Source organism: Homalodisca vitripennis, chromosome 1, assembly GCF_021130785.1.
Source record: "Homalodisca vitripennis isolate AUS2020 chromosome 1, UT_GWSS_2.1, whole genome shotgun sequence".
NCBI lineage: Eukaryota > Metazoa > Arthropoda > Insecta > Hemiptera > Cicadellidae > Homalodisca > Homalodisca vitripennis.
In genome coordinates, this window is record NC_060207.1 from 71,365,857 (window position 1) to 71,393,635 (window position 27,779).

At 34.4% G+C, this 27,779-nt stretch overlaps 1 protein-coding gene across 4 annotated transcripts; it reads left to right on the top strand.

Moving 5' to 3' along the window:
* The first annotated feature begins 6,266 nt into the window (after window positions 1–6,266).
* On the top strand, window positions 6,267–21,809 carry LOC124364215 (guanine nucleotide-binding protein subunit beta-like protein 1). Of its 4 annotated transcripts, XM_046819544.1 has the most exons (4): window positions 6,323–6,351; window positions 14,576–14,666; window positions 19,069–19,219; window positions 20,980–21,809. In XM_046819544.1, exons 3-4 carry the CDS (start codon window positions 19,073–19,075, stop codon window positions 21,775–21,777), a joined length of 945 nt encoding a protein of 314 aa, XP_046675500.1. In that variant the 5' UTR covers window positions 6,323–6,351; window positions 14,576–14,666; window positions 19,069–19,072; the 3' UTR covers window positions 21,778–21,809. The 4 variants fall into 4 exon arrangements, with proteins under 4 accessions (XP_046675491.1, XP_046675500.1, XP_046675516.1 ...); XM_046819535.1 differs by lacking the exon at window positions 14,576–14,666 and having other exon boundaries at window positions 6,267–6,351; XM_046819560.1 differs by lacking the exons at window positions 6,323–6,351; window positions 14,576–14,666 and adding an exon at window positions 6,465–6,570.
* The last annotated feature ends 5,970 nt before the right edge of the window (window positions 21,810–27,779 follow it).

The following is a 27,779-nucleotide window of genomic DNA, read 5'->3' on the forward strand; positions in this document are numbered from 1 at the left end:
CAAAGGCGAAAACAGCTAGCGGGCAAAACAAATAGGGTCCCCATTTCAAAATGGATCTACCAAATATTAATGTTTCTGAAAATGTCAAGCAACCACTGCTGGAACACTTGACATGGATCTACCCTTCGATTTAACCCATAAACGGCTTACCTGATGGTTATAGCAAGTCTTTCAGCTGGCTCAATACTCCTTTTCATGTTGGTATCTTTCTTCATCAGACCGTCACTGACAAGATGTAAAAGTTCATCAAATGAGCTAACAGACATCCTGTAATATTGGTAAAATTTGTCTTCATATTGTCTGTGCTTCTCAAACATCAAATGAAACGCACCTGTTGTCAATCTGCTGCTTAGAACGGGATGGGTACCCCAACGTCTATCCTGCCTTTTGGTCTTTTCCAAATACATCTCTAGTAGACACTGAAACCCTACAGCACCGATCTGCACTGCATCCATATTGGCAACTTGGAATAAAGTGATCTGGGAAGCAACGTGGCGGTTTCTGCGCTTGTATAGTCTGGCCAGCGGGGCGTTGACGCAAAAACAGCGCGACGCATTTTGCGTCCGTATAGTCTGGACTAGTAGTCCAACTTAATGCGCCGAACTTTGGCGTTAACGCGACGCATTTAGCGTCCGTATAGTACCAGCCTTAGGCGCGTTGAGCGTTTTGGTAGAGGGTAAAATCCTCGGTTCGCGTCACCGACATGCTAATGATACTAACCTGCATGAAAAAGTCAGTCTCGCTGTGTTAAAACTGTCCCGGCGGAGTATGAAAACAGACTGCGAAAATCAGTGACCTTTACGGCTTCCTCTCGCGATTTAAAAGTGAAGCCAATGTCGTACAATTCTGTAAGATGCGTCAAATTAAAGCTCTTAATATTGGCAATCTATTGGTTACATTTTTAAATATTTAAAAAATTTCGAAATAATTTTGATTATTGTTTACATTTTACATAGCGTTTACAATGACAAGAAAAAAGTAGTAAGCGAGGATTTTTTTTTATTTTTTGGTCAGACAAAATTTGTCAGCGAGAAAGTTGTGTGAAAATAGATGAATATTTTTTTGTAATTTATCATTTTTTTATTGGAAGTTTAGTTTAGCCTGTAGTAGCGTATGAAGTGATGAGTGAACGTTTCTGCCGGAACTGTAGTTGGCGCATTGGCTCACTGATACCGTATTAACTCAATAAATTAGTTTATTGTGCAATAAAAATACCTTTACGAAAGAACCAAGTTAATTTAACTAATTTATTAGTTTTAAAAATATTGTGGGTTTAATTGTTATTGCAATTATATACTTTATCCGTAGCAATAACTGTATTATTTACAACGGTGTTCAACTCACTGTTGTTCACTCGGTGTTTACTCACTTATAAATGAATAATGAAAACAACGAATATATTTTTAAACATTTTTAATATTTGTACGAATATTTGTATTTAAAATTTAGCATTATTCATTTTAATTATGTTTTTAATATTTAACCTCTTCATCATGAAATGAGTATTATTACGGTATAAGATTTATCTTACTAGCGTGGTAAAATAGATAAATTTCTAGTTATTTGATAATATTTTTTCGTGGATTTTAAAATTGGAAAATTAAAAACGCGTCACATTTACAATTACAGATGTACTGCTACTATAACGTATTGTTAATTACTCTCAACTTAATAGTTCCGTTTTCACTTCTATCGGCAGTCCCACGACTGCTACTGTTTTTTGAGTTTTTATTTATCTGTGCTTGCTTGTTTACCGCTTTAGACAAGGCATAGATCCACTTTTTATTGGTATTGTTAGTAGTAAACACAATATATATTCTAGGAACTAAATGATTTATTCAGCCAATCTACAAATTGTAATAGGCTACGTCTAGTGAAAACAACATTCAACTACAAAACTTAGCCGCGCGCAATAATTAGAGTCCGTGCACCAATATTAAAAATATAAATAAAACTAAGCATTCATACAAGTATTAAAATTAAACACTAACCAACATTTAAAAAAATGACTACATGGAAGAAAATAAAGATTTGGCTAATAGTTACAAACAGTGTGTTCATGTCCCTGCACTAATTAATTAATTAATATATAACAGGCCCTGCACTAATACAAATATAAATATAACTCGGCATAAATGTGAATGTTAAAACTAAAACTAGGCATACATTTTCTTAAAAACTACATCTAAGAATACAAAACAGTCATAATATGACTAAGAACCAATATTTTAATCAGGACTTATTAATTCAAGTCTATACATCAATTGAAAGAGTATTGGGCCATGAACCGAAGTTAGATATGCATCCCCATTCCCACTAGGAGGAGTTACCAGAGAAAAATTACTCGAGTTACAAGATCCTTGGCAGAGTTAAGAAAATAAGCATTGAACACTTCTGCTGTGGCAAAATTGGTGTCAGGGGCAGACACTCGGTGCTTACTCCTATTAATATAGTCCCAGGCTTCCTTGCATGGATTTTGAGACTGTGCAATAGAGTTTCCCACAGCAGCCTGTTTGGCCTCAATAACCTCAGCGCGGTATTCCCTCCTCAAATGTTGCACCCAAGGTTTTAGATTGGGTCTATTCTTAGACATATCACACACTGTGCCAATGAGATTACGTAGGTCAGCTAAATCCGGCGTGTACCAGTTTGCAGATCGGGCAAAATGCCTTTTTCCATTTTTGTCTCCAGTAGGACTACGTTTTTCAGCTTCACAGGAAAACAAGTATCAAATGTCTTCTTAAAGCTAAGAAAAAACTAGTAAATGCAGCTTCTGCAGGAAAGCATAGAGCAAGTTCATGCCAGGAACTGACCTGGACTGCCACAGATTCCATAAACCACTGAAAATTTGTATCACTGAAAAATCTAATGGATACAGTCTTAATCACCGGACCGCTTGCTAAGTCGACCTGTGGCCTCCAATGCTTGAGGGTGAAAAAAATGTTTATGGTCAGCGATCTGAGATTCACTTATCAATACATCATAGTTCAACTTATCAATATTAGTTGCAAATGAGTCCAGGGAGGCAGCACCACGTGTAGGTTCGGAAACACTACTATAAAAATTAAAACTACGCAGTAGATTTAAAAAGTCTTGAGCATCATCCGAGTTAAGCATAAGTTAATGTGGTCACACCCAATAACTACCGAGAGACCCAGAGTGACCACAAATCCAAGACACAACTCAAGCATGTAAAGGAATCTTGCAACTTGTCCAAGGAGTGAACGATATATGGCTAAAACCACGAGAGAGACTTCATTTACAATAGTACCTGCACATTCGGCTTGCTGCACTTCACTGTAGCGTTCAAGGTCCAGTGGTGTACATTTAAAAGAGTTTCTAATATATACTGCTGCACCACCCCTAGGAGTTTGGCGTCAGAAGTAAGCAGAAAAGTCCAGATCAGAAAGACTGGAATAATATAACAGTTCATCCCTGGGCATTCAATGTTCAACTACACACAGGATATCAAGTTCATTGCTATCACAAAGCACTTCAAGCTCAGTTGTTTTACTCCTAAAACTTTGCACATTAACTGTACATAACCTAACAGTTTCCTTGCAGGACCTACCACTGGTGCCAGTATCGGGTTTATTTCTGGCGACTTTGACCAACTTGGTTTGTCCCTAAAGAAGTTTTAGACCTTACAAACTGTCCACCATTAGTACCCGACCCAGCCCTAGCTTGGCGTGGCTGTATGTTATATTCCTTAACAAAAGCACCCGTGGGCCAGAAATCAGAGTTTAGAACAGTACCAAGGTGATTTTCAGCAACACTCGCTTTAAAACTGGAGTAGTCCGTTCTGCTTCAGTTTCATTTGTAGTAGTATCCGAAGAACACCTAGATAAAAATACGTGTTTTGTCCTCACAGCAATTTTTAACCCACTCTTTTAACATGGGAACCAATCACTATTGCTTTAGGTTTGAAGTTAGGTCTATTCCCAATTGGCTTCCCTTTTTCCGACACGGTCCCAGCCGTCACTGTCAGGATCTTGACCTCTCAACACTTTTTCAGCATAAGTATCCTTCTCTTCAACCTGGACAACATTTTCGTCACAGTCTGTTTTCCGGACTCGATAATTGAAGGTTTGGCATTAACCTACGCCTACCCTTCGATTGAGATACAACGTGATTAGTTTTGGCGTTGTTTCTTGGTTTTCCACTTTCTGACCTATTTGAATTAAATAAAAATTCCTTTACTAGGTTGTTATCATCAACCAAATTTTGCACCAGACCAAAAAGTTTGTCAAAAACCTGGGCTAAATCGATAAAATTATCCAGGTTACAGGTTTCCCTCACTGATTTCATACGAGAGTTGCAAACATCACAAACCCATTTGGATTTCAAACCTAATTCTCGCATAAGCTCAAGATCTTCATCAGAAATATCCACATTCAATGTGATGCCAGGTGTGACACAAAGACTCACATAGCACACTTTTATTATCGTTTTCAACCCATTTATTACAACGTGAGCAGCATTCCATTTCACCTCCCGCCATCACAAACAAAATCTCCTGCCTACAGATGAGTAACCACAAACTCGCAAGACTTGCAGGTTACGATGTTGCAGTCAAGAAATTGAAGGCGCAACAATAAACCTCGCAGTGGCTAGGTGTCGTAACGCCGGTCCGGTCATACATGGTTAGTCACAAGCGGGACAATTCCTGCAGCGAGCGTCGGTTGGTAGCGGCGCACACTGCCTGCGCGTAAGATGACAACGCTGACAGGTGTAGCGTCTGATGTGACCAGCATGTTCAATTTGGTTAGTTACTGAGTTACATTTACAGTTCCTCACAAATGTCTGACACCACCGACAGACGAAGCTGACACACCGGATGTCAATAAAACCTCAACACACACCAATGAAATCAACCATCGCCAAAAAACGGCGATACAACATAAAAAAAGACGCAACAATTTATCCCTTGCCAATCTTCCGCAGACCAGGTCTGTCACTCTCCTCTCCAAGAACCAACGTGCATTGTATAAGCACACAACCTAGTTTTTTCTTGAAATAATTAGAAAACTTTCCCTACATAAGAATTCAATCATCAAATTGTGCTAATGTTTTACGTGTTCGAAATTGAAAAGTATCTTAAGAGTTAAACATTTTAAATATAATGTTATTATGATCATATTTTTTCTTAGCATAACACGCTTTAATCCAACCATCAGACACCTAATTAAATTTAGTGTTAAATCAGCGTCAGCTAACCATACACACATATGAGAATCTAGAATGACATATAAACGTGGCAGACGGTCGGCGATGAACAAATTTAGACGTACAAAATAAAAACTTCAAGATAAATATTATTTACAAAGCACGATGTTTTGTTAATTTGGTTGTCTAATTTTGGGTTTTCTAACACAAACTGTGACAGAAACACAGAACAATTTCAGAGTTCTCTGTTCTGACATAGCCTAGTTGGATCTAATAGTTGCAATATATATGATAGTCTAGGATCCATGAGCCAATTTGCACTTTATTAATTCATACATTTTAATATTTTAAAAATTGCACACTTAATTTACATACCATTTTTTGTTAATCGATATAAGTTTTCTATCGATTGTCAGCCGCCCTAAGTTTCGTAGAGGTTGAAGTGGTAAGCTATTGAAATGGTTAAAAATAATAAATAATAGTTTTTTCAGATTATATTTTCCAAGCTTGATATGATTAAAGCCGACAGCTAAAGAGTAGAAATACGAGTATCATCATCAGACAACTAGATAAACGGACTGAATGTTGCCTTTAAGGATATGTGTATGTATAGGCGTATCTTGGTGGGGGGGGGGGGGGGTGTTTGGAGGTTGCTGTCACAATATAAAACTGATATAAATATATTCCCCCATCGGTACACATATTTTACGTACATTTTAACTTTTGTTAAACTGAAAGTATACTTATATATATATATATATATATATATATATATATATATATATATATATATATATATATATATATATATAATATAACTACTAGATCAAGTATAGGTAGTTATATATTTAGACCAAGATGTATATATATGGTCGTACATATATATATACTTACTACGTCTAAATATAAATACCTAGATCAAGTAGCTACATATCTACATATATAAAGTTATTAATTTTCAAATGGTTGGTTAAATCTCAATACTTTTGTGCTATCTTATTTTTTTATTCTTCATTATTTTAAAATTATTGTATATATGGTTAGCTTTGCACGAAGAAATAAATGAATTGGGCGATTGGCGAAAGCCTTTGAACAAGGAATTGTGATCAGCTGACAATTAGTAACAACAACATTGTGCGTTCTGCGTTATTATTTATATGATTGTATACAATTAAATTATGCGATGTAAGAGTAGTTTAAATTGTTAGAATGTAATTTGATTATAAATGTTAGTTAATAGTTCGGCTAGATCTAGAAGGCTACATCATTTTTTCTTTCTTAGTTTTAGGTTAGGCTAAATTAACTTAAGAGCGTTTACCTTATTTTTTTGTTTTGTCATGTTTATCATAGGTCTAACTTGCAGGATTAAAAATAGCCTATTTATGATTTTATCAAAGATTTATAGTATGTAATTTTATTCAAGATTATATTAAGACGTATAAATACAGCGTTTGCTTATCATACTTTACCCTATTTGTAAGATTTAATTAATATAGTTTAGTAAATCTTGCAAAGAATAATATATATTGCTTATTATTTGAATCTCCCATTTTGGGGTAGGGTATGATAAGCTGACCCTGTTTTTTTTCATTGATTGGCAAACAATATTACTTAATCATAGCCATCGATATAATCAATTGATACTGATTAATTATTTTGAACAATTCAAATAATACATGTAGGGTAATATTTCAATTTTACATAGCCTGAGTAACATTTGGTTATTAAACATTTCAGTCAATTTTAGAAAACTACACAGCATTGCTTTGAAAGATGATAAGACATGTTTTTTGTGGCTTCAACATGTTGGACTTGTACTGAAAAACTCATTATGTGAAATTTGTGGGAAAGAAACAACTGTAACTGTGAGAGGATCATATATGGTCATATTCAGTTTTCCTAATTTTGGTCATAATAATTTGTTTGATCACTGTAAATATTAAATTCATATTTTAATTTAAAACATATGATTGTTATTGAGGACTATAGATACTTTTATATTGATTGATGGTCTAGGATTTGAGATGCGAATATTAGGTATCGATGACTACATTCTTCTATATAAAAAACTGGGTCTGCTTATCGTACCCTACCCCATTTTGAATTACCTGCTGATTTTTCAAATAGAAAGTGCTTGAGAAGTGCTTCGGTAGACTTTTATAAGTGGCCTACACTCGTTATTCGATTGCTATTATCGAATGGCTCGATTGTTTTTATCCAAAGGATAATTCAATATTACAATTTATTTAACTTAGCATATGATTTCTATTTATTAGTTATAGTAATTTTAATGTTATCAATAAATAACAAAACATTACTAATATTTTGAGACTTTGAAAATGGCAATGAATATGAGGAAAATAAGTAAGATATTTCTAACAAGTGACGAGATTTGTTTAAGTGGATGCAAATGGTAACATGTGGGTTTGGCTTCTGGTAACACATGGGGAGAATTCTTTCTTTCATTTCACTGAAGCGGTTACTTATAAATATTGTAAGGTTTCTTTGATATCTAAGTCTAAGCCATATCCTATTTGGTTTTGTAATGTTATTGTAAATTCATGTATTTAAAATTGTAATGAACGAGATTCTTGTTACGGTAATTTATTATACCTCTTATTGTGTATGATTTTTACATATATCGAAATTGGATAATATTTCGAATTGTTTGATAATAGTAATCGAATAACGAGTGTAGGCTGCTTATTAAATTCTCCCCAAAGTATTTTACTTATAGGCTGCTGTATGGTAAATGTCCACCACGACAATGAGTATTTCTGATTATCTAAATTACCGAATAATAACAAACCAAAATGACAAACTGATTTATGTTGTAGTTATATCAGGCTATAGTTTAATAAGCGGCCATCAACACAATCGTTTAATGATTGTTGATTTAAAATATTGATTCGACATTTGTATTCATGACTAAGCATTGCTAGCTTTCTTTATTTAGACTAGTGATGTTATTACCAGCTGTTGCTAGTGACGTCAATATGCATACATTGGCTCAAAACACTGAGCTGTATTTTGAATGGCTGCAAGAAACACTAATTCCATTAATTGTCAAATATGTTAAACATGGAAAAAAAATCGTTACTGATTTATGGAAAGCCTATTTTGGACTAAAAATAAAAGGTTATGATCATTTTATTGTTAACCACTGTACAAACTTCATAGATCCATTAACTTCTGCAAATACACAAACTATAGAATCAAATTGGAGAGCTACAAAGAAATCTTTAAAAAGCAGTCTTAGAAATGAGTGCATTGCCGATCGTCTTGCAGAATATATGTTTCAATGAAAAATTTAAATTATTGGAGGTGATCCATTTCAGTATTTCTTAAATGTTATCAAGCACGTCTATCCTGTAAAGTAATTTATAATTTATTCAATTGTGTTAGATAATAAATTCATTATTCAAATGTGTTTTAAAATAAAAATCATGTGTTTTATTATTGACAAATGGCGGCAAGAACAGTAACATAATAATAATAATAATATTCTTTATTGCGTGAAACAATTACAATATTGCATGGCATGCGTCAACGTAACTATATAAAGTAAATAAGTACATCAGATAAATGATGTTGGTCAAGGTAAATACATACAATGTAATATAATTCTTGTATGTATCATAACCGGGGATTTCGTGGTTGTTGTTAATTTCAAAAATTTTCATCCCAGCAGCCCATCATGAACTTATAAGTTGAGTAAAATGCCTTTGACATAAGAAAATGTTTTAGTCAAGTTTTGAATTGTTTTGTTTCATTGAGTTGTTTGATGCCCTCAGGGAGCCTATTGATTAGTCTGACTCCAACTTGAGATGGTAAGTGTTCGAAAGCTGCCGTTCTGTGCTGTTCGACTCGAAAGTTATTCCTGCCTCTAGTCCCATATTAGTGGACATCCCTGCCCCGTACCAACTTGCATTTAAGTCGGCAGTACAAGGCCACCTCGAGAATATAGAGACAGGGAAGGGTCAGCAATCCAAGCTCCCTAAAGGCATATTTGCACGACTCTCTGGGGTTTAATTTTGAAAGAATTCTTACGGCTTTCTTTTGAGATCTGAAAACTCTTTCAAATCTGTACTTGGAACAGCTTCCCCACAATCTCAAGCCATATGTCAAATGTGGATGTATCAGACCGAAATAGGCCATTTTTAATACATCCACCGAACAAAATTTTGCAAGATTGCGCAGGACATAAATTCCCGAAGCAATCTTAGAGCAAACGTTTTCAATGTGATCGTCCCATGTCAGCCCCCGATTAAGGTACATTCCAAGGAACTTAATGGAGTCTGTTTCTTCCAGAAGGAAATCGTCCACCATCACCGCGGGTCGGAGCTCTTGTCCTTGTTGCCGAAGGCAAAAATGTATGACGTTTGATTTTGAACTGTTTGTTTTCAGATTGATTCTGGAGAAATATTCGATGCATGAATTCAATTCAATGAATGACTCCATTTCAAGTTCGTTTTTTGATTTTGATCTGATGCAGAGAGTCGTATCGTCAGCATATTGAATCAATTTTCCATTCTGGATTGCAGAATTCAATCTGTTGACGTAAATTAGAAAAAGGGCTGGCCCTAATATTGATCCCTGTGGGACACCGTAGGGCATTTTGACTTTGCCTGACAAGACACTCGCAATCTGCACGCACTGCTCTCTATCTTTTAAATAAGAGATCCAATCGTACGGCAGTCCCCGAATACCACTTGACCACAACTGGTGCAACAGTGTTGCATGATGCACACAGTCAAAAGCTTTAGAGAGGTCGAGGAATATGCTTAGCACTTGCTCTCGCCTCTCTAGGCCCTCGACAACATTGTAAATTAGATTCGTTACAGCATCGATTGTCGACTTGTTTTTCTTGAACCCAAATTATTCGGGACATAGAATCTCGTAACAATCAAGAAATTGTTCAAATTGAGAAAAGCTTTTTTGAAAATTTTGCTGAAAACTGGGAGTATAGAAATTGGACGATAGTTGCTTGGAATGCAAGCATCGTCCTTTTTGAAAATTGGTATAACTTTAGCAATCTTCAATGCCGACGGGAATACGCCTTGAGCAAATGAAAGATTGATCAGTCGGGTGATTGGAGTCAAGAGGTATTTGAAGCACCCCCTGAGCAACCACACAGACATGCCATTGGTGTCACTGGATTTTTTCGGTCTCAAATCCCGCACGATACGGGCCACCTCCACCTCACTCACAGGAATAAGAACCATAGACGAGATCGGAGTTGAAAATTTTTTAGTTTTGTGCTGTTTTTTATAATGTTCCAAGCGCTTTTTGAAAAATTGTCTGATTGTCTCAGTTTGGTTTCGACATCTCGTGCCTTGGCCATCCTTATTTCTTTTCGATAATTTTGCTTAAAATTTTGAAAAAAAGTTTTGAATTGTTCGTTTTTGGTCCCTACATATATCGAATGATAAAACTTGAGCCTTTCTCTTGATTTGAGAATATCCTGAGTAATCCAGGTATCTCTTCTCCTTCGAAAATGTTCTTTGAAATTTTTGAATGGACAAGTAACATTTAAATGAAAAATTACTCGCTTTAAAAATGCATTGAAGGCTTCCTCCACTTGATCGAAAGAATCCAGGAATGACCACGACTGAAACAAATCAGGAAGGCCTGAGACAATTGTTGAAAAGATCAATGTTTGCAGAGTTTACATCTCGTTTTATTTTCACGGAGGGAGGTTCAAATTTTGGTTTGGAGTAAGTAATTACGGCTTCCTGGGCGAAGTGATCCGAGATGGCCGCGTTCAGAACAGAGACCGAAACGTCTGGGATGTTTGTGATGACGTTGTCGATGGCCGTACTCGACGCGGCAGAGACTCGTGTTGGTGAGTTCACGGACCATGTTAAACCGAAAGAAGATAAGATATCGCGAAGCCGCTGGGCCAGGGGGTTAGCGTAGTCCAGAACGTCGATGTTGAAGTAACCAATGATGATGAACTTCAATAATTTTGAATGAAAAAAATTTAGAAATGTTTCAAAGTTTTCAAAAAATGTGGTGTTGCACCCATTTGGAGATCTATATAAGCCAATTACTGTGATTTTTCCAATGGATTTTTGATCAAATTTTACCCCAGCCACTTCAAAGTTTAGATCACTACTATAATCCACCTTTAATGGCTGGTAATTTAGTCGGTATTTGACAAAGATTGCCACGCCACCCCCTTTGTAGTTAGTTCGGTTATAAATGCTAGCCAATTCGTAATTATTGATTCTGAACATTGCAACAGTATCAGCCGTGAAGCCATGCTCAGAAACAACAAATATGTCAGGATGCAGCTCTTCTGCCATGAGCATCAGCTCGTCGACTTTATTTGTGGCAGACTTTGCATTCTGGTGCACAACAGAAAATGCTTGAATTGAATTTTGAATTTTGTGAATTTGATTTGGGTTTTCTTGAGACTGTTTGGTTGCGTAATTCCCCGATTCTGATATTTTTATGTCAGATTCACACAATTGAAAGGCGGACAGTTTTTTTGCTGATTCATGGCATTAATAAAGGTTGAATCAGGCTTTCTTACCGATGATCCGCTTTTTAGTGCCTCTGCGAATGAGTCATAGGGAAGCACGTGGGGATAAGCAGCGACTGGCAGTTCCAAGGTAGTCGGCATTGGGGTAGTTGAAAACCTCTGTGGCCGTGTCGGTAGTGGCTCGGCAGCAGTGACAGGAATCCGGGACTAAGTTCGAGGATTGGAGCGATTCAACCTCCTCAGACAATCAATCAGCAGGTCCACCAGAAGATGCTTGCTGCTCTGCTTCAAGTGCATCCCATGAGACGTGAAAGCACTTCTGCTTATTTGGTTGAAATCCAACACCACCGCCCCACGGTATCTTGTGCATAGTTCCTCAATAAATGCGTTTAATAGTGCGACCTCTTGATTAATTTGATGACACAGTGGTAAGTCGTGTCTGTGAGGCAGGGTGGAGACAACAACGCCGGAGGTCAGTAGCCTAGTCACAATGCGCTGTTCAAGGTGTCGGTAGACATTGCATTGCTGACCGGAGGCGACATCATTGGTCCCGGCGACGATAACACAGCAGCTACCAGGTGGAGGCACATCGGACGTCGCATCCAGCTGCTCGGCTCCAGGTTTACACAAGCCATCCACCTTCGTCCTCCGGGCCACCTTCCGCCACACATGGCCAACCAAACCACGGACGTGGCTGTCCCCTTCAATAAAAATTGAAGAAAGAGGCAGATTGGTTTTATGGTTTTTCTTATTTTTCTTCTTCTCGTTCTTCCGGTCTTCTTTGGGGGTTCTGTGCATTGCAGGGGATTTCGATGGAGGCCGTAGGCTTGAAAGTACTTGATATTTATTATCAGTTTTAGTCGGAAGATGTCTTCTTTTGTCGCTCACCACCGACCACTCGGAAGGCTGCTCACGCGTACATCCGCTACTCCCCTTCTCCCTCAAGCTATTCAGCTCTGCCTCCAGAACCTCAATTGTAGTCTTGAGGCCAGCCACGAGGTCCCTAGTATCCGCACAACGCTGATCTCCGCAGTCAGTAGGCAGCTCACACTGCATAGCGCAGTCCGCCACGGAAGCGCGAAGTGGTGGGTCGCACTGCACGGCGCAGTCAGCCACGGAAGCGTGCACGGGCGACTCAACCAACGATGTGGCCGCCACGAACACCTGGTTGGTATACTGCATGAGACGAGTGTCCGACTCAATAGAGTGGTCAAGGACGTGCTTGTATTGTTCTTCAAGCTGCAGTAAACGATGTTTCAGTTGTTGATTTTCAGCAACCAGGTCAGCCGTCTCCATTGCCGACAAACACTGCGCAGTGCCAGGAGAGACAACCGGGGTCGCGGCATCCCGCTTCAACGAGGCAACAGTTGCCGAAACGCAGGCGGCAGGCGCGGAAGTCTCAGCACTGCTGGACGGCACAGATGTCACGGTAGACTGCACCAACGAGGAGACAGGCGTCGAGGCGCAAACGGGTGCCGCGGAAGACACCATAGACCGGTTGGGTGGAGGCGACAATGATAAGGTCCTCATGGTGACCGGGTGGGGCCCGTGATGTTTGCCACTGGACTAGTTGTGTAGCTTCGGCATTGGTCCTCACCGTCTCTCCACATTTTCCTCCCAGACATCGCCAGGCTCTTTACCCATTTTTTAAGCAATGGCTCCCTCTATATTTGTAATTGTTGTAGAGGATGAGGGGTTTTTCACTCTTGGACTGTTCGACCAACAGAACCATTTTTATAACTAAATAATAAAGTTAAAATATTGTCTTTGATTAAAATCCACAAGTTATGACAGTCAATAGAATAAATAAATAGTTAAAATTGATAATAAATAGTAAACAAGTTAAAAGTATTATAAAATATTTTAAAATCACATAAAATTGTTTAAAATAGTTAAATTAATTATTTCTACACAGCAAAAATATAGTGCTGAGAGCGGGATTCGATCCACTGTCCTGTGTAGTATCAGTCCGCACCGCCGTCACTGAGCAACGACTGATATCAGTGATGACTGCAGGTACTGGTACATGGCTCCCACGAAATTAGGATGAGTGAAAAGGCAGATGTGTCTTACTAACTCCAGATTATGTTTGTTGGTTAGTCAGAGTGAGGTTATAACGTAGTACATGTACCTTACTCACTTAATAATGTCCAATGCCGCAAAATTGAATTCCTTATAAAAGTCACAGTAAATAGTTTTATATTCCTGAGTATGAAACAATTTTAGCACTTATGTAAAATCACCTAATTTAAGTAATATATGACGATGCGATACAGTCCCACAGTTATACATTGGCGCATCCTAGTGCGCATCCTTTGCGGACATACAGGAATGCGTCTTCTTTGTTTAACAATCAGTCACGTTTATCCTAGAAAATACATTAGGAAAATGTTATTGTTTTGTTGTAAGTACATATTATATTTTAATTTGTAAATTATATTAATATTTATACATTAATTATATGTTATTTTGTCTGACATTTTGGTTTCTTTCCTTTGGATGGCTATGATAATCGATGATTTGGTATCATTCGATAATCATCATCTGATTGTATCACCACCACAATCGAATCATAATTAATTAATCGATTGATTATCGAATATTCAATATTTATGAGTGAATAAAATATTTAAAACAAAATGTCAAACCTATTGCAACAATTCCATGGAAAAGTGATCCTAGATGTAAAATTTAAACTAATTTTATATACTTTCAGTTTTAGTGTTATTAGTAAGAGAAAAATCTATAGTTGGCAGAAACAATAACTATTGTTATAATTATTATTGTTTTTACATATTTTTTTTAGTTAGCCTCCCAGATTATAAGTTATACATGATTTTGAAAAATATATAAGAAGAATAACACATTTATCACCTATTTGCTAACATTGGGAGGGAAACCCTTCTTAAATCTATTTTTCAGTGACACTAGTTTTGATCAAGTTCAAGATCAGAAACTTGGAAGTTTACCTTGTTGTAAAGGCTCCTTGGATGTCCTATCCATAACAGGAAAGGTAAAAATTTTTGTTAATTTGAGTAATATTAAATAAAACATTTAATTAAACAATGAATTTTCTGTTAACAATGTACTCTAAATCTAACTTCAAAATGTTAACTTACTTTTCTTTGCATTCATATTAAATTTTAAAATTTGTCCTGTCCGTAACTTTTTTTATTATTATAGTTTTGTAAAGCTTTTAAACTATTTATCTTTATAAGAAACAGCTTTACTGCAAGCAATCATTGTTTTCCTAGGCCTACTTCTAACAGAGAAAAATCTGTACAAATTGCGTTATATTTCTACATAAACCTAACAAATTTGTTTGTTTTCAAATATGATTTCAAGTACAGTCGACTCTCGATAACTCGAATTTCAAGGGAACGGCTGTTTTCTTCGAGTTACGTATAGTTCGACTGAAGAATAGTTTGAGTTATAGAGGTAATATTTCTCTAAATTCGACTTACAGAGGTAATTCGACTTACAGAGGTAAACAAAATAAAATTCGAGTTATAGAGGTACAAATAAACTATGTTTTTTATTCCCTACATCCTTTACAAAACTAATGTATGTACTGTAACTACATACAGCATTTGTACTTACTGTCACACTGCAATGTATGCCTACAATTCATACGTACATACAATTCAAATTTGAAAATAATCTGTAATCTTCTTCTGCCTAAGGCTTTTTTCAGAATTTAAGTCTATAACGTTCTCAATAACAACAACAGCAGAGAACACGTTGTCTGGTACGTCACTTGATTGTTCAAGTAGCTACGTAAAGTGTTCACTGCGGCCTTTTGTAGACAGTCGGACAATTCAGCTACATGTCCAGACCTGTTCGGCTAGGTCTATGACCTAACACAGGTTCGCTGTAAACACAGCACAGCTTCGTGTTACCGAGGGTTGATCTGAAAATTTCGAGTTGTAGAGGTAATGTATTTAAAGACTTCGACTTATCTACTGAACTTCGAGTTATAGAGGTAATTTTTCTGTTACTTCGAGTTATTGAGGTAAAATTCGGGTACAAAATTAATTCGAGTTACGCATGGTTTTTTTCGAATTAGGCAGGTTTTCTCAAGGGAACGGAAAAAAAAAATTCGAGTTATCAAAGAATTCAACTTATTGAGGTTCGAGTTATCGAGAGTCGACTGTATTGTAAAAGAAAAATTCAGACTGCGTTTGCAGAAAAAACAATGAGTAATTATTTAAAATCAGACACTCAGTCTTACATTGTTGCATTTACAGAAATATGTGGACTATTCAAGAGTCCTGAAATATAAGAATCAGAAAATCGAATATTTTATCATTTTGAAAAGTCAATAGAATTTTAAATTTTTAAATACTTCTTAAATAAAATATATAAGCTTACAGAGACTTCAATTAAGTTATAATACCCTAAAGTATAGTATACTAACTTTATTATACTTTTATCATGTGTTTTATTTATATTATCCTCGGTATTCCATCTGTAATGTCCCATCTGTAATGCGTAGTTTGTTTAACAATCTTTTTTCCTTATTATAAAAAGCTATAGTTTAAATTGACACTATTATGTTATCAATTAAGTACAATAGTTATCTAACACATTTTCTTTAAAATTTATCATCAATATATTTCACAGAAAATTTTATATAATGTTGAGGTTCTTTTTCCCATGTTTGTTTCGTCCCGTCCGTAACAGAGCTTTAATTGTTTACAGCTGGTTCAAATAATATTATGTGGCACACAAATAGCAATCAGAATTAGGCTGACCTAACTCGTAACAATGGAATGGCTGAATAGGTATTTCAAATAACAATATAAATCTGCTGGTTTTTAATCTTAAAATGAATATATTAATAATAGATAAAACACTATCTATGCTATCTGTATTTACAAACAAAACAATTAACATTTATTTAACTTTTTACTATTTTCAAGGATAAACGTGTCTGACTCCTTGTGACACACAGAACACTTCGTCATTGAACTTGCCACCATTAGTCAAATACCAAACACTTGATTTTACTTTGAATTAATTTGGAGCAATAATGTTGAACTCAATTACGTTTTATGCTTTTACAATTGTATTTTCATGAAGCTATAGTTTTATATGTAAAAGAATGTATTTGTGTCAGATTATATAAAATAACTAAACTTTATTTAAACTATGTTTAAGCAGCTTAGTACTTACAATTACTTCAGCCAATCTGAAACAGTATTTCTGCAGGTACTTTGTAGTCAAAACAACATTCATGAATTAGAAAGTCATAGTTTGTTTGATTCCAACTAAAACAGTATATGATTTTTAATATATCCAAAATACCAAATTTAGAATGTTCAAATAAAGTTTTCTCAAGGGCGTTTTATGAGATGTCGTGTTTGTTCTGACTTTTCTTGCAGCGGAACGGTATTTGATTTCCACCTTTAATTCTAGTTTTCATCTCCTCATTACAAACTGGACACTTCGGATTTAAAAAAGCGAGGTCACTATGATGTAACCATTTAAAACGTTGTACAGTGCTTAAAAATACATTTTGACGTAATATTGCATGTTCATCACCATTAGCCCACATCATTAGCCTACTCAGTACGTAACTGGAATAAAAATAGCTGGCAATGATTAATTATGAATATCTATAGGTCAAATGTTGTATTCGATAGTTTCGATATTTCTAATCAATAATCATGATTCGATTGTGGTGGTGGCAGCTTACTAAAACGCAGCCTTTTATATCCAAAAGTAATAATCCAATGATAAGTTAAGAACTATGTATGTTTATTTATTATGTACATCCCATATTTATATTTTACTATGTGATTTACAGTACTAGTGTAGTATGTGTCTATTCATGAAATAATTTAAATCTTGTGTTTAAAAAAAGTTTTTATCAAAATGTTCAAAGGTTTAGGTTAATTATGAGAGTTCCTAGAGCATTTTTAAGTGTGTTTATATCTTTTTGATTTTATGTAAATTTTACATAGCTAAATTCTATAAACGGTTTGAGATAAAAATAAAAATGTGATATTGTTCTTAGTCTCAGCGCTCACTATTAGAAAAATATAAAATTGTGAGGCAAATTGAATGGCCTATGTGAATTATTTCTAAACAATTCCAATCTAATCAAAATCCAGTTCAAAACAAAATTGAAAGAAATTTGTTACCAATATATACTGTTGTACTATGTAAAATATCACTTTGTAAACCTTGTCAATCCAGTTGTTCATTAATAAGTTCACTAACAACCTTGTTAGAAAAGATTTGAATTTGTCCAAATGTGATGTGACTAGATTCTACCCATAAAGTACTGCTATACATTTGCAGTGCTGGTTTCATTAAAATATACTACCGATGTACATTTGCGTTGTGTTTCTCATCATGTAATAATGTGTTTTAAAACACTATCCCACTTCAAACATCGGAACATTCCATCCTAGTTTACAGAAACATTTGCTGCACCTGTAAATTGCTCAGTCTGTGAGTCTGACAATAACTTTATACCATACTTGGTGAGAATGTTGTTAATTTTAGTCCTATACTTCTGTAGTAGCAATTATATTGTCAATTAAAAGGTGACATTGTTTATAACTATAAATTGAAACAGACCTCCCTTAAGGACAGACATGACCTGTCCTCCTTAAAATCATGTTCGTTCGTCCTGACAGAACACTAGAAACTTGAAATTTGGTGTGTAAGTTCCTCTTGGTCCTAGGAAGAACTCTATTGATTTTGTAGTCTAAAAGCAGCCAATCCATCCAGGCAATTGCTCTTTTTTATGTTCTGTAGGGTCCTTCAGTCTGTATCAGTCTATTACATTTGGCTTGAAAATTTAATAAAACGAGAAAACTTGGTGCTTCTAAATGTGTGTCATTTGATCCATAGCAATAAATGTATTATTTTTGATGATAGGTCAACATTTTCAGTTATGGATTAAGCATAAAAAATGTGTGGCACCTTAAATAAGCTAAAAACATGTACATGTGAGGTAAAGCATTTCAAAGCATTTTTTGTGTAACTGAATGAAATAATTTTTCTGATCCGTGGAGAACGCAACACCAATAATTCCCATCCTAAATGTAATATTGTGTGTTTATCCAATTGTCTGTGGCAGTGGACCATATTTATGTGGGACTTGGTAACAAACATGTTAAATAAATAACATTATATCTTTACAATAAATTAAATTGTAGCATTTTAATTGTATGAGCTATTATTGTAATGATATCCTTATGTCACAGACAAAGTTTATAATTTAGGCTAATTCTACAAGTTACAAATTGTATATGTTCTAGTTATACTGTTGTATACTATAAATGTCATGTCCAATAAGTGATTTCATATTTTAAGTATCCATGGAATAGTGTATATGCATTGAGGTTTTCAATTAATGATTTGGATTATCTACTAAGTTCTAAAGTTGGTTCTCTTTTTAGGAGCATGGAAAGGCAGCAAATTCCAGACCCACTTTACACCCTAAGGGGTGATATGGAAGCAATACATTGCCTATTCTACCAGCTGGGGACAGATTCAGAATACATTCTTGCCTCTACACAGAATGGAACCATATACAAATGGAATCTTCAGGTCAGGGTGACCATTTAACTCCTTATTTGCATATATTACAATGTTATTATTTTCAATATCCGTTCGTATGTATTATTCTTTATTCAGTGTTAGGTGATTGGGTTGATTTAAACACTTTTTAATAAAGTATACTGTTTATTTTGGGCAATTGGAAGAGGTTACTTTTTAGTAGAAAACAATTGTACAGTAGAAAACAATTGTACCCTAAGTGCTTATGGTTATACAACTGTGTTGCATAGCTTTAAAAAGTAAATAGTTCTACTTAAAATGAAACAACTCATCAATGTAAAAGATTAAAGAGATTTTTTAACTGGGACAATAGGAAGCTATATCACTACTTGCTCTTCTTTAGCAGGTTTCTAGTACAGCTGTGATACAGTAGTATAAAAAGCTATGCATAAATTATGGAACATGAAGAACCACCTTCATTGTATCCACCAAGGAAAGAAACCTAAGAATCTATGCCACAGCACAGAAGGAGTGGGGACAAATGCTGACGTCATTCATTGTCGATGACTCTTGTATGTAGGCCACTTAGCTCTCAATCCATACAGTCCGTTGACTTTAGAGTTTTGGAAAGTCATTAATAGAAAGCACTGAGATTATGGCTTATTGAGTCAGTGAGCAGGGCTAGAACCACAGTCTTGATGTAAAAAAAAACACATCTAGTTGATGTAGCATCTAGACAGCACTTTCCTTACTTTGCTTTTATGTTAAAATGTGTGCTAAAATATAAAATTCTACTTCATGCAAATGTTTAGAATACGTTAGGTGCGTTCTGTTATTAAGTTTTTGGTAGCAATAAACCACAAGCCAATTGTGATATTTATATGGAAAAGGAATAATGAGTAAGAGTCGAGTGAAGCATTGATTTAAAAATTGGTCATACCAATGTTCATATTAGGATCACAGTAGGAGGCCTGGCCTTGTGTTGATGAACTGGGAATAGAAAGTTAACGATAAAATTTGTCTAAATCTTTATGTCATGATTATGGAGCTTTTTCTTCAAATTCCATAGAAGGAATTTTGTGCCTGAAATTGTGGTGAAAAGGTTCTTACATCACAAATTGTGTGTTCATATATTATTGTTTATTCAGTGTTAGTGAGTTCGAAAAATCCCAACAGAACATAAAAAAAAGAAAAAAAAAACAGATATTGGCTGCAACACTTTGACAGTGGTATCAAAGTTATAATGATCTTTTAACTGGGATATTTATGTATAAAAATAGCTTAAGAACGTACCTTTCAAAAGTATTTAAAACATTTTTTGTATTTTAAATGTTTTATTCCAAAATGTCTGTTACTTTCTGTACAATAGGTCAGTCAGAGCTTACTCTTCATTTATGCTATATTCTACAATGCCAAATGGCATGGATCAGCTCTATGTCAAGTTTAAATAAACTATAATCAGTCTGGAACAAAATAAGCTGTGCGAAGTTGTAAGTTGTAATGAAGACAAGATAAATGACACTTGGCAGAACTATTATGATAATTGTTGTCACATACTAAACTTAGATATACCAACCCTGCAGAATGTACAGTATATGATGTAATATTTGAAACCTAACAAGTAGTTTAAATAAAACTTTAGATAAATAGTACATACTCATTTCTGGATGTTTAGTTTAGTTGGAGTTTTGTTTGTGATTTTTTTTAAAGCCAGCATAATGCTTTTGGAGGTATGATGTACTGTATAATAATTGTATTGTAAATAATGTTTTTCAGCATGAATGACTTTTAACAATATCTATTTCTTACAGACATGTAGAGAAGATTTCCGATTCCAAGTTGGCGATGATGCTTGTCTATCTATTAACTACATAGATAATTTGTTCATCTCTCAAACAAAAGGCGGTGAAATAAAATTTTGGGAAGAAACCAATGGTACTTGGGAATTGAAAGCAAAAGTGTTTTCTGAATATTGGGGTTTCTGCAAGATAGACACGTTCAGTGGTAAATTTCTAGTGTGTCCGGAATCTGGTTCAAATATAAGGATTGTTGATCTTAATGGGAAGATAGTGCGTAGACTGTGCAATGGAGGTAGAGAGAAATGTGGAGAGATAATGGCAATCAAGTGTTTTTCTCTGTTAGGGACTGAATATATTTTTGTTTTATGTGAGAACGGCATATTGACAATGTTTAAAGCTTGTGGAGGGAAAGTGTGTGATCTAAAAGTAATGTCAGACTGTCCGATGGCCCTTGACTTCGACGGTGAGTCCAAGGGTATTGTCGGTGGCAGTGGGGATGTGCTTGTTGGCTTTGAGCTGACTAGTGATCTCCAACTGGTGAAGGGGAGGCAGGCTGTGATCACAAACAAAGGGGTGAGCTGTGTAGCTATCAGACCTGATAAGAAACTGTTTGCTGCTGGCTGCTGGGATTGTAGACTAAGACTGTTCTCCATGAAAAGTTTTAAGTTGCTGGTAGTGCTCCAAAACCACAAGGAGGTGATACAAGACATTTGCTACTCTTCAGCCAAGGTTAATTCATTTAACTCGCAATGGCTCTTGGCTGCTGCCGGCAAAGATGGTAGGATAACTTTATGGGATCTTTATTCCTAATATTTGTAAATAAATTCTTTGTATATTTTCTACACTTTATGAAAAATGATTTATTCCCTTTTATTTTGCCTCTGTTTGCTTTGGACATAAGTTAATGATTATTTTTTGCTTCAAGTTTCTTGTTGACACTGGTTAGGTTAGGAGCATAACAGGATTTTGGACATTTGTATTTGTTATATGTTACAATAATAGAATACTAGGTTATGGTGATTGGAATCTATCTTCATTTTCAGGTGTCAAAAAGTCATACGGTTTAGCGAGCAAAAAACAAAACAAAAACCTATTGATATGTGGTACAAAATAAAGACCAAGTTATGTGCAAAAAGGGATACTTAAATTTTAGAATTCACATGTACAATTGCAACAAAAACTATTATTCCTAACAAGGAAATCCTAGATGGGAATGTCTTTTTTTAATAATACCTTTACAGCACAGGTGAGCCATTTAATAAATAAGAGACTAATACACAAGATTCTCAAACTAATGGCTACCTCTGCAGAGTTCAGCAAAAATCAACAAACTATGTTAGTTCTGTGCTGTATAAAACAAAACTATGACTTTATAGTTAATGTCTAACTTATTTCAACTATTAAATAAAATTTCCAAAATATTGAAACCTAAAAACGCAATTTATATTTCCCATAGGTTGTGGATGCCATTCAAATTTTCAAATTGGTGTTTGGATTAAACTAAAAGAACTTTATATTTCAAAAATTAAATTTTATTATCAAGTATTAAACTTAAAATTATAAATAATTTAGTACTTGGGGTAATCCTTTACCTGTTCATCATTCTTCACAATCAATAACTTAACTGCTAATAAAACAATAACTATTCATAATTATATTTGTTTATACTTTTGCTAATTATACTAATTTAACTTTTAACTTACATATATATAGTTACTTAGTCATGGGGTAGATTTTAAAATCCATATGAAATAAATTTCTATCAAAGGCTAAGAGCAGCTATTTTACAGAAACTAACAAAGATTTTAATTAAGTCACAATATACAATATTTTTCAAATGTGCATCTTATCTATATTTGTATGTGTACACCTCACGGCCTAAATATTCAATTTGGCAGAATGAGAGATTCCCCTTAAAGTGACAAATTAGCCCAAATTCTAAACAATGCTAGTATAAATGGAAAAAAGTATTTTATATCTTCAAAATAAAATCTCTCACAAAATCTCTTGGTAAAAGTTCAAATTAATTTTAAATTAGGTAAGTTAAAAGTTTTAACAAGTTCACTGTTAATTTTTAATACAAATTAATACCTACTATTTCCCCAAGCTTAACAATATAATAACAAATCTTTAAAATACTTTCTTGTTTTCCAGGATACACACCAGAAATATTCACAGCAACATACAAGAAACATGAAAGAGAACAATATTAACACAAACAATTAAATAAATATGAGGGCCCCTGATTGTATAATAACCTGTGAACATTTTACTTAAATAAAAAGGGTGTCTACTCATTATGTAAAACTGATAAATAGAAAAAATATAGATTTAATTTTTGTAAAAATATAAAAGATCCTAATTTCCTAATTATTACTAAGAAATACAAACTGCGTGGTAGCCTAAATTCAAATACTGAATTTGAATTTTGAACTTAATTTATTTCACAAAGGTTACACAATTTCGATTCTCCCTTATAGAAAATTGTGAAAAGTATAAAAAGATTTCCTGAGTATTATTATCCAAAATAAAATGTTATGCCCACTTCATACAATACTACACGTATGATCATAGCAACAGGTCACTTACAGAATGGAAGTTTTCTCTTTCGGTATTGTGCAGTAAAACAGTGATGCGTCGCTGTATTAGCCAGAGAATTTGCATTGTTTTGTTGTGATTTGAGGTAAATGTGAACAAACAATAGAGTCTATGGATGGCCTTATAAGGTTCATATTCTGATTCATTTCTACATGTTTGTCCCATATGCTTGTTTTATCGAATTAGTACAGTTGTATGTCAGCAAGTCAAGCATATATCTCCAATGTGGTTAGTATAAACACAAAATATGTCACTACATAAAACATGGCTTCAACAAAATTTACCTACCTGCTCCTCCTCTTCGGCCAATAATTAGTTCCCGGAATTCACCAAGCAAGGTTTTATCTAAAGTCCTTTTGTAGATTCCGGCACTACTTAAAGACAAAAACTCATTTATTTACAAAAAATTCTGTGGACTACTGTTTCAAAAAGTTATAAAGTTTGAAATTGGCTGAAACCATTAGCCTAGTTAGCTTTGATGTTTGATTTCCTAAAACACAAAATAATTGAATTTCAGTTTAAAAAAGATTAAACATAAAACTAGGTAATGGAACTTGCAACCCTTACCGTAATTTGTTTGTTCTTTTATTACAAGAAGCTGAGAAATTACACTTAGTCCTAAAAGAACCTTTGAGCTGCTTCTGGAGTTCAAGGATATTCTGGATGAGTAAGGTTGGCAGTAGCCTTATGTCTAGGCTAGCAATGGCCCTTAACACTTTGGGAGCCAGCCCTACCAACCAATAGTCATCTCCCGCAGTAGAATAAACCTATCGATCCACCCTTGCACCCCAATATTTCAACATTTCCAGTTAGTGGTGAACTGCTCCTGGACATCCATAAGTTACCCAGATTTAAATGACACATCGGTTTTTGCTGTGTCCAGTGTAGGTTCAACTGGAAGGTATAAACCAGCCAGAAGTTAACCCTCCTGGGGTGTCCTATAGTCATAGAATTGTTAGAACTGCGCACTCAACGTAACTATGTAACTATTTTTAACTAGAGGGTAAAATTTACTGTTAGGATGAAGAAATGGCAATAGTGTATCCTTTATCGGCAATGGGGTCTTCTCTACCATCAATGTTTTTATTTAAGAATTTTAGACTCCTAGGTATATGGAGGAAAATTCCTAGGTACTAGGAAGTGAAATAAATTTAAAACTTGTTTCAAAATGTTCAGTAAGCGAATAGAGATCTTTAAATGACGTATGGCTCAACCTATATTTATATTTGAAAATCATACAAAAATGTCCTTTCCCCCCCAGTGCCATTTTGAATGTTAAAACTTATTTTACTTGAATTCTTTAGGGTCTTATATAGAGTACATATGGGAGTTTTCCTTAAAATGAAGAAGGTACATTTATCGATTTAGCCGCTATACAACGCGGACGGGTGGTCTGTGTCATCCTGTATAAATACACACACACACACACACACACACACACACACAGAAACACAATATCTCATCTCTATCTCTGTTAATATTCATTCTTGTTCTCAACTTTAGTCAGTATTTAATTCACCGAATTACGTTATTATGAAATATAATTAATTTGAAATTCTGATCTAATTAACTTGTATAATTAAATAACAATGATAAATAACAAAAAGCAATAAATTACTTCTTTATATTCCCACCAACAATGCCATCCCTGGAAATCATCTGTGTTTGAATGTATGTTATATGTCAAACATAATATATCAACTTTCCCCTTGTAAATAACAGCTCTTTAATCCCTGTCTGCATTTTATTCCATAATTCTTCACTTGCTTCTCCTTTATGTTGTTTCAAATATCAATGCATATAATACCAAATACTTGTTGAAATATCTATTCAAATATTTGTTTATTGCTTTTGCATTTGATATATTCGCTTGTAGAATCTCATTTTTGTATTTTTAATGCAGGATAGATAATGACAAGTGTTAAAACAGTTTTATTTCATTTATGTAAACTAAATACAATTAAAATACCAAGTGTTATATGAATAGAACATAGTTTTTGTTACACTTCCAATTTTTGTTTGTTGATATATACAAAAATGTATCTAGTGATTTACACTTTTATTTCTAGAAAACTATGAAGTTAAACATTATTTTGAATCCCAACTATAAAACAATGAATATGAATAAAATTATATTTAAATAATCTAAATTGGCCTGTACATAATCACTACAACTACTGTAGAAAGTTGGGTTTGAAACAAAATAGTTCTACGTCTTTGCTGTTTTTTCTTCTGCGTGCAGTGATTGTAACACCAAGAAATACGAAGCGAGCAATTTCATGAACTGTAAATAAAAAGAGAAACAATGAGTTATGTCTATTATAAAATATGTTTTAAAATGAGTTTTCTTTATATACAAAATGTGACTACAATCAAGAATATAATTATTTTTTGGATTCTATTGTTGGAGTTTTATATCATGTATGGATGATCTGAAACTCTAGCTCAGAATCACTTATCACATTAATTACTATAACTTAAACTCAGATGATTATATTCTACCATGGGAAAATGACATGCTGGAATCGTGATTCAAAACTGGGGGGAGGGGAGGGTGATAAACTGAGATGCTAACAACTCATCTGCCAGGGACGACATGCAATTATTGGAGTAGAAATGTATTGGATACTTGAAAATAAACCAGCATGTGAAAGATCTCTTTACTTGGCTAATAAAAAAAATCAATATTTTTTAAAACAAATTTGTTCACCAATTAATTGATAACTTACTTACCATGAAGAAAATTCTATAATCTTTTTAAGAAGGAAACTATTTTTTAATTATCAATTAGTGGAAATGTTCTACACAAAACTGTGTGGAAATAAAATGTGCGACAATATTGTATGCTGCACTAGAATTTCGAATTGCCTTGTACACAGTATATATACATATGCAGGGTGTTCACAAAAGGGTATCACAAACTTCTTTGGATGATAGTACTCATGATTACAAACAAAAATGTTTCTATAAACATAGGTAGAGAAATGTGTAGTTTAGCCACTAGTCGCCATTTTTTATTTAAACAACCATTATCTCTAGAACTAGTAAAGAGCTACAGACACCGAATTTGGCACATAGGCGGGAATACATAAGAGGAAAATTTAAAAAAAAGAACTGTGTTATTTGATTTTATATAAACAAAATTATACCTGTTGAAAATTTTGAAAGTCATATAAAAAATAACCAGTATAGTTATAAAAACTCTACAAGATACCAACTATTTTGCAATGTTTATAAAAATTCCATTGGTATCTCTTCAAACGAAATCTGTCAACTTATAAGCGCGCACAGCCACTTTAAAGGTACGCTTGCACAAGTAGGGAACAACAAATATATCACAGTTGAGAAGCATTAGCTGTTTCTTGCTCTCTCCTTGTGCAAGCTTACACTTAAAGTGGTTGTGCTCTCTTATAAGATGATGGATTTTTTCTAAATAGGTACTGTGGGAATTGTTATAAAAATTGCAAAGTATTGGCCCTTTGTAAGGTTTTTTTGTAATTAAAAATTTCACAGTTGAGAGGCATTAGCTGTTTCTTGGTCCCTCCTTGAGCAAGCATACACTTAAAGTGGTTGTGCTCTCTTATAAGAAGATGGTAAAAATAGTTACCGTTGGAATTATAAGAATTGCAAAGTAGTTGCTCTCTTGTAGGTTTTTTATAACTATACTGGTTTGTTTGTTATATGACTTAAAAAAATGTCAACAGGTGCCACTTTGTTTATATAAAAAAACACAGTTTATTTTTTGTTTGAAATCATGTATACTATCAGCCACAGAAGTATGTGACACCTTTTTGTGAACTCTGTAGCCTATATATAATGAAAATTTCCTTTAAAATCTTTTTATTTACTGGAACTACAATACAAACACAAAAAAAAAAAATTATATTCCAAGCCTTTTCCTCACCAAGTATATTCAGGTTATATATATATATATACACACACACACACACACACATATATATATATATATAAACACTCACACTGGAAGTTAAAGTTTCGTAGGGAAACACATTGTTTTATAAATTTATTTCATCTTGAGTAACATATATATATAATGGGGATTCAATTGGACATTTTATAATCTACATGATATGAATTAAATATTCCATTGTATTTTACCTCAACAAAGGTGCTAAGACCGAGAACATACATCTTCCAGCCACTGAGCTGTGTGGGATGTCGAGCTTGTACTATGATCATGTAGACGGCAGTCT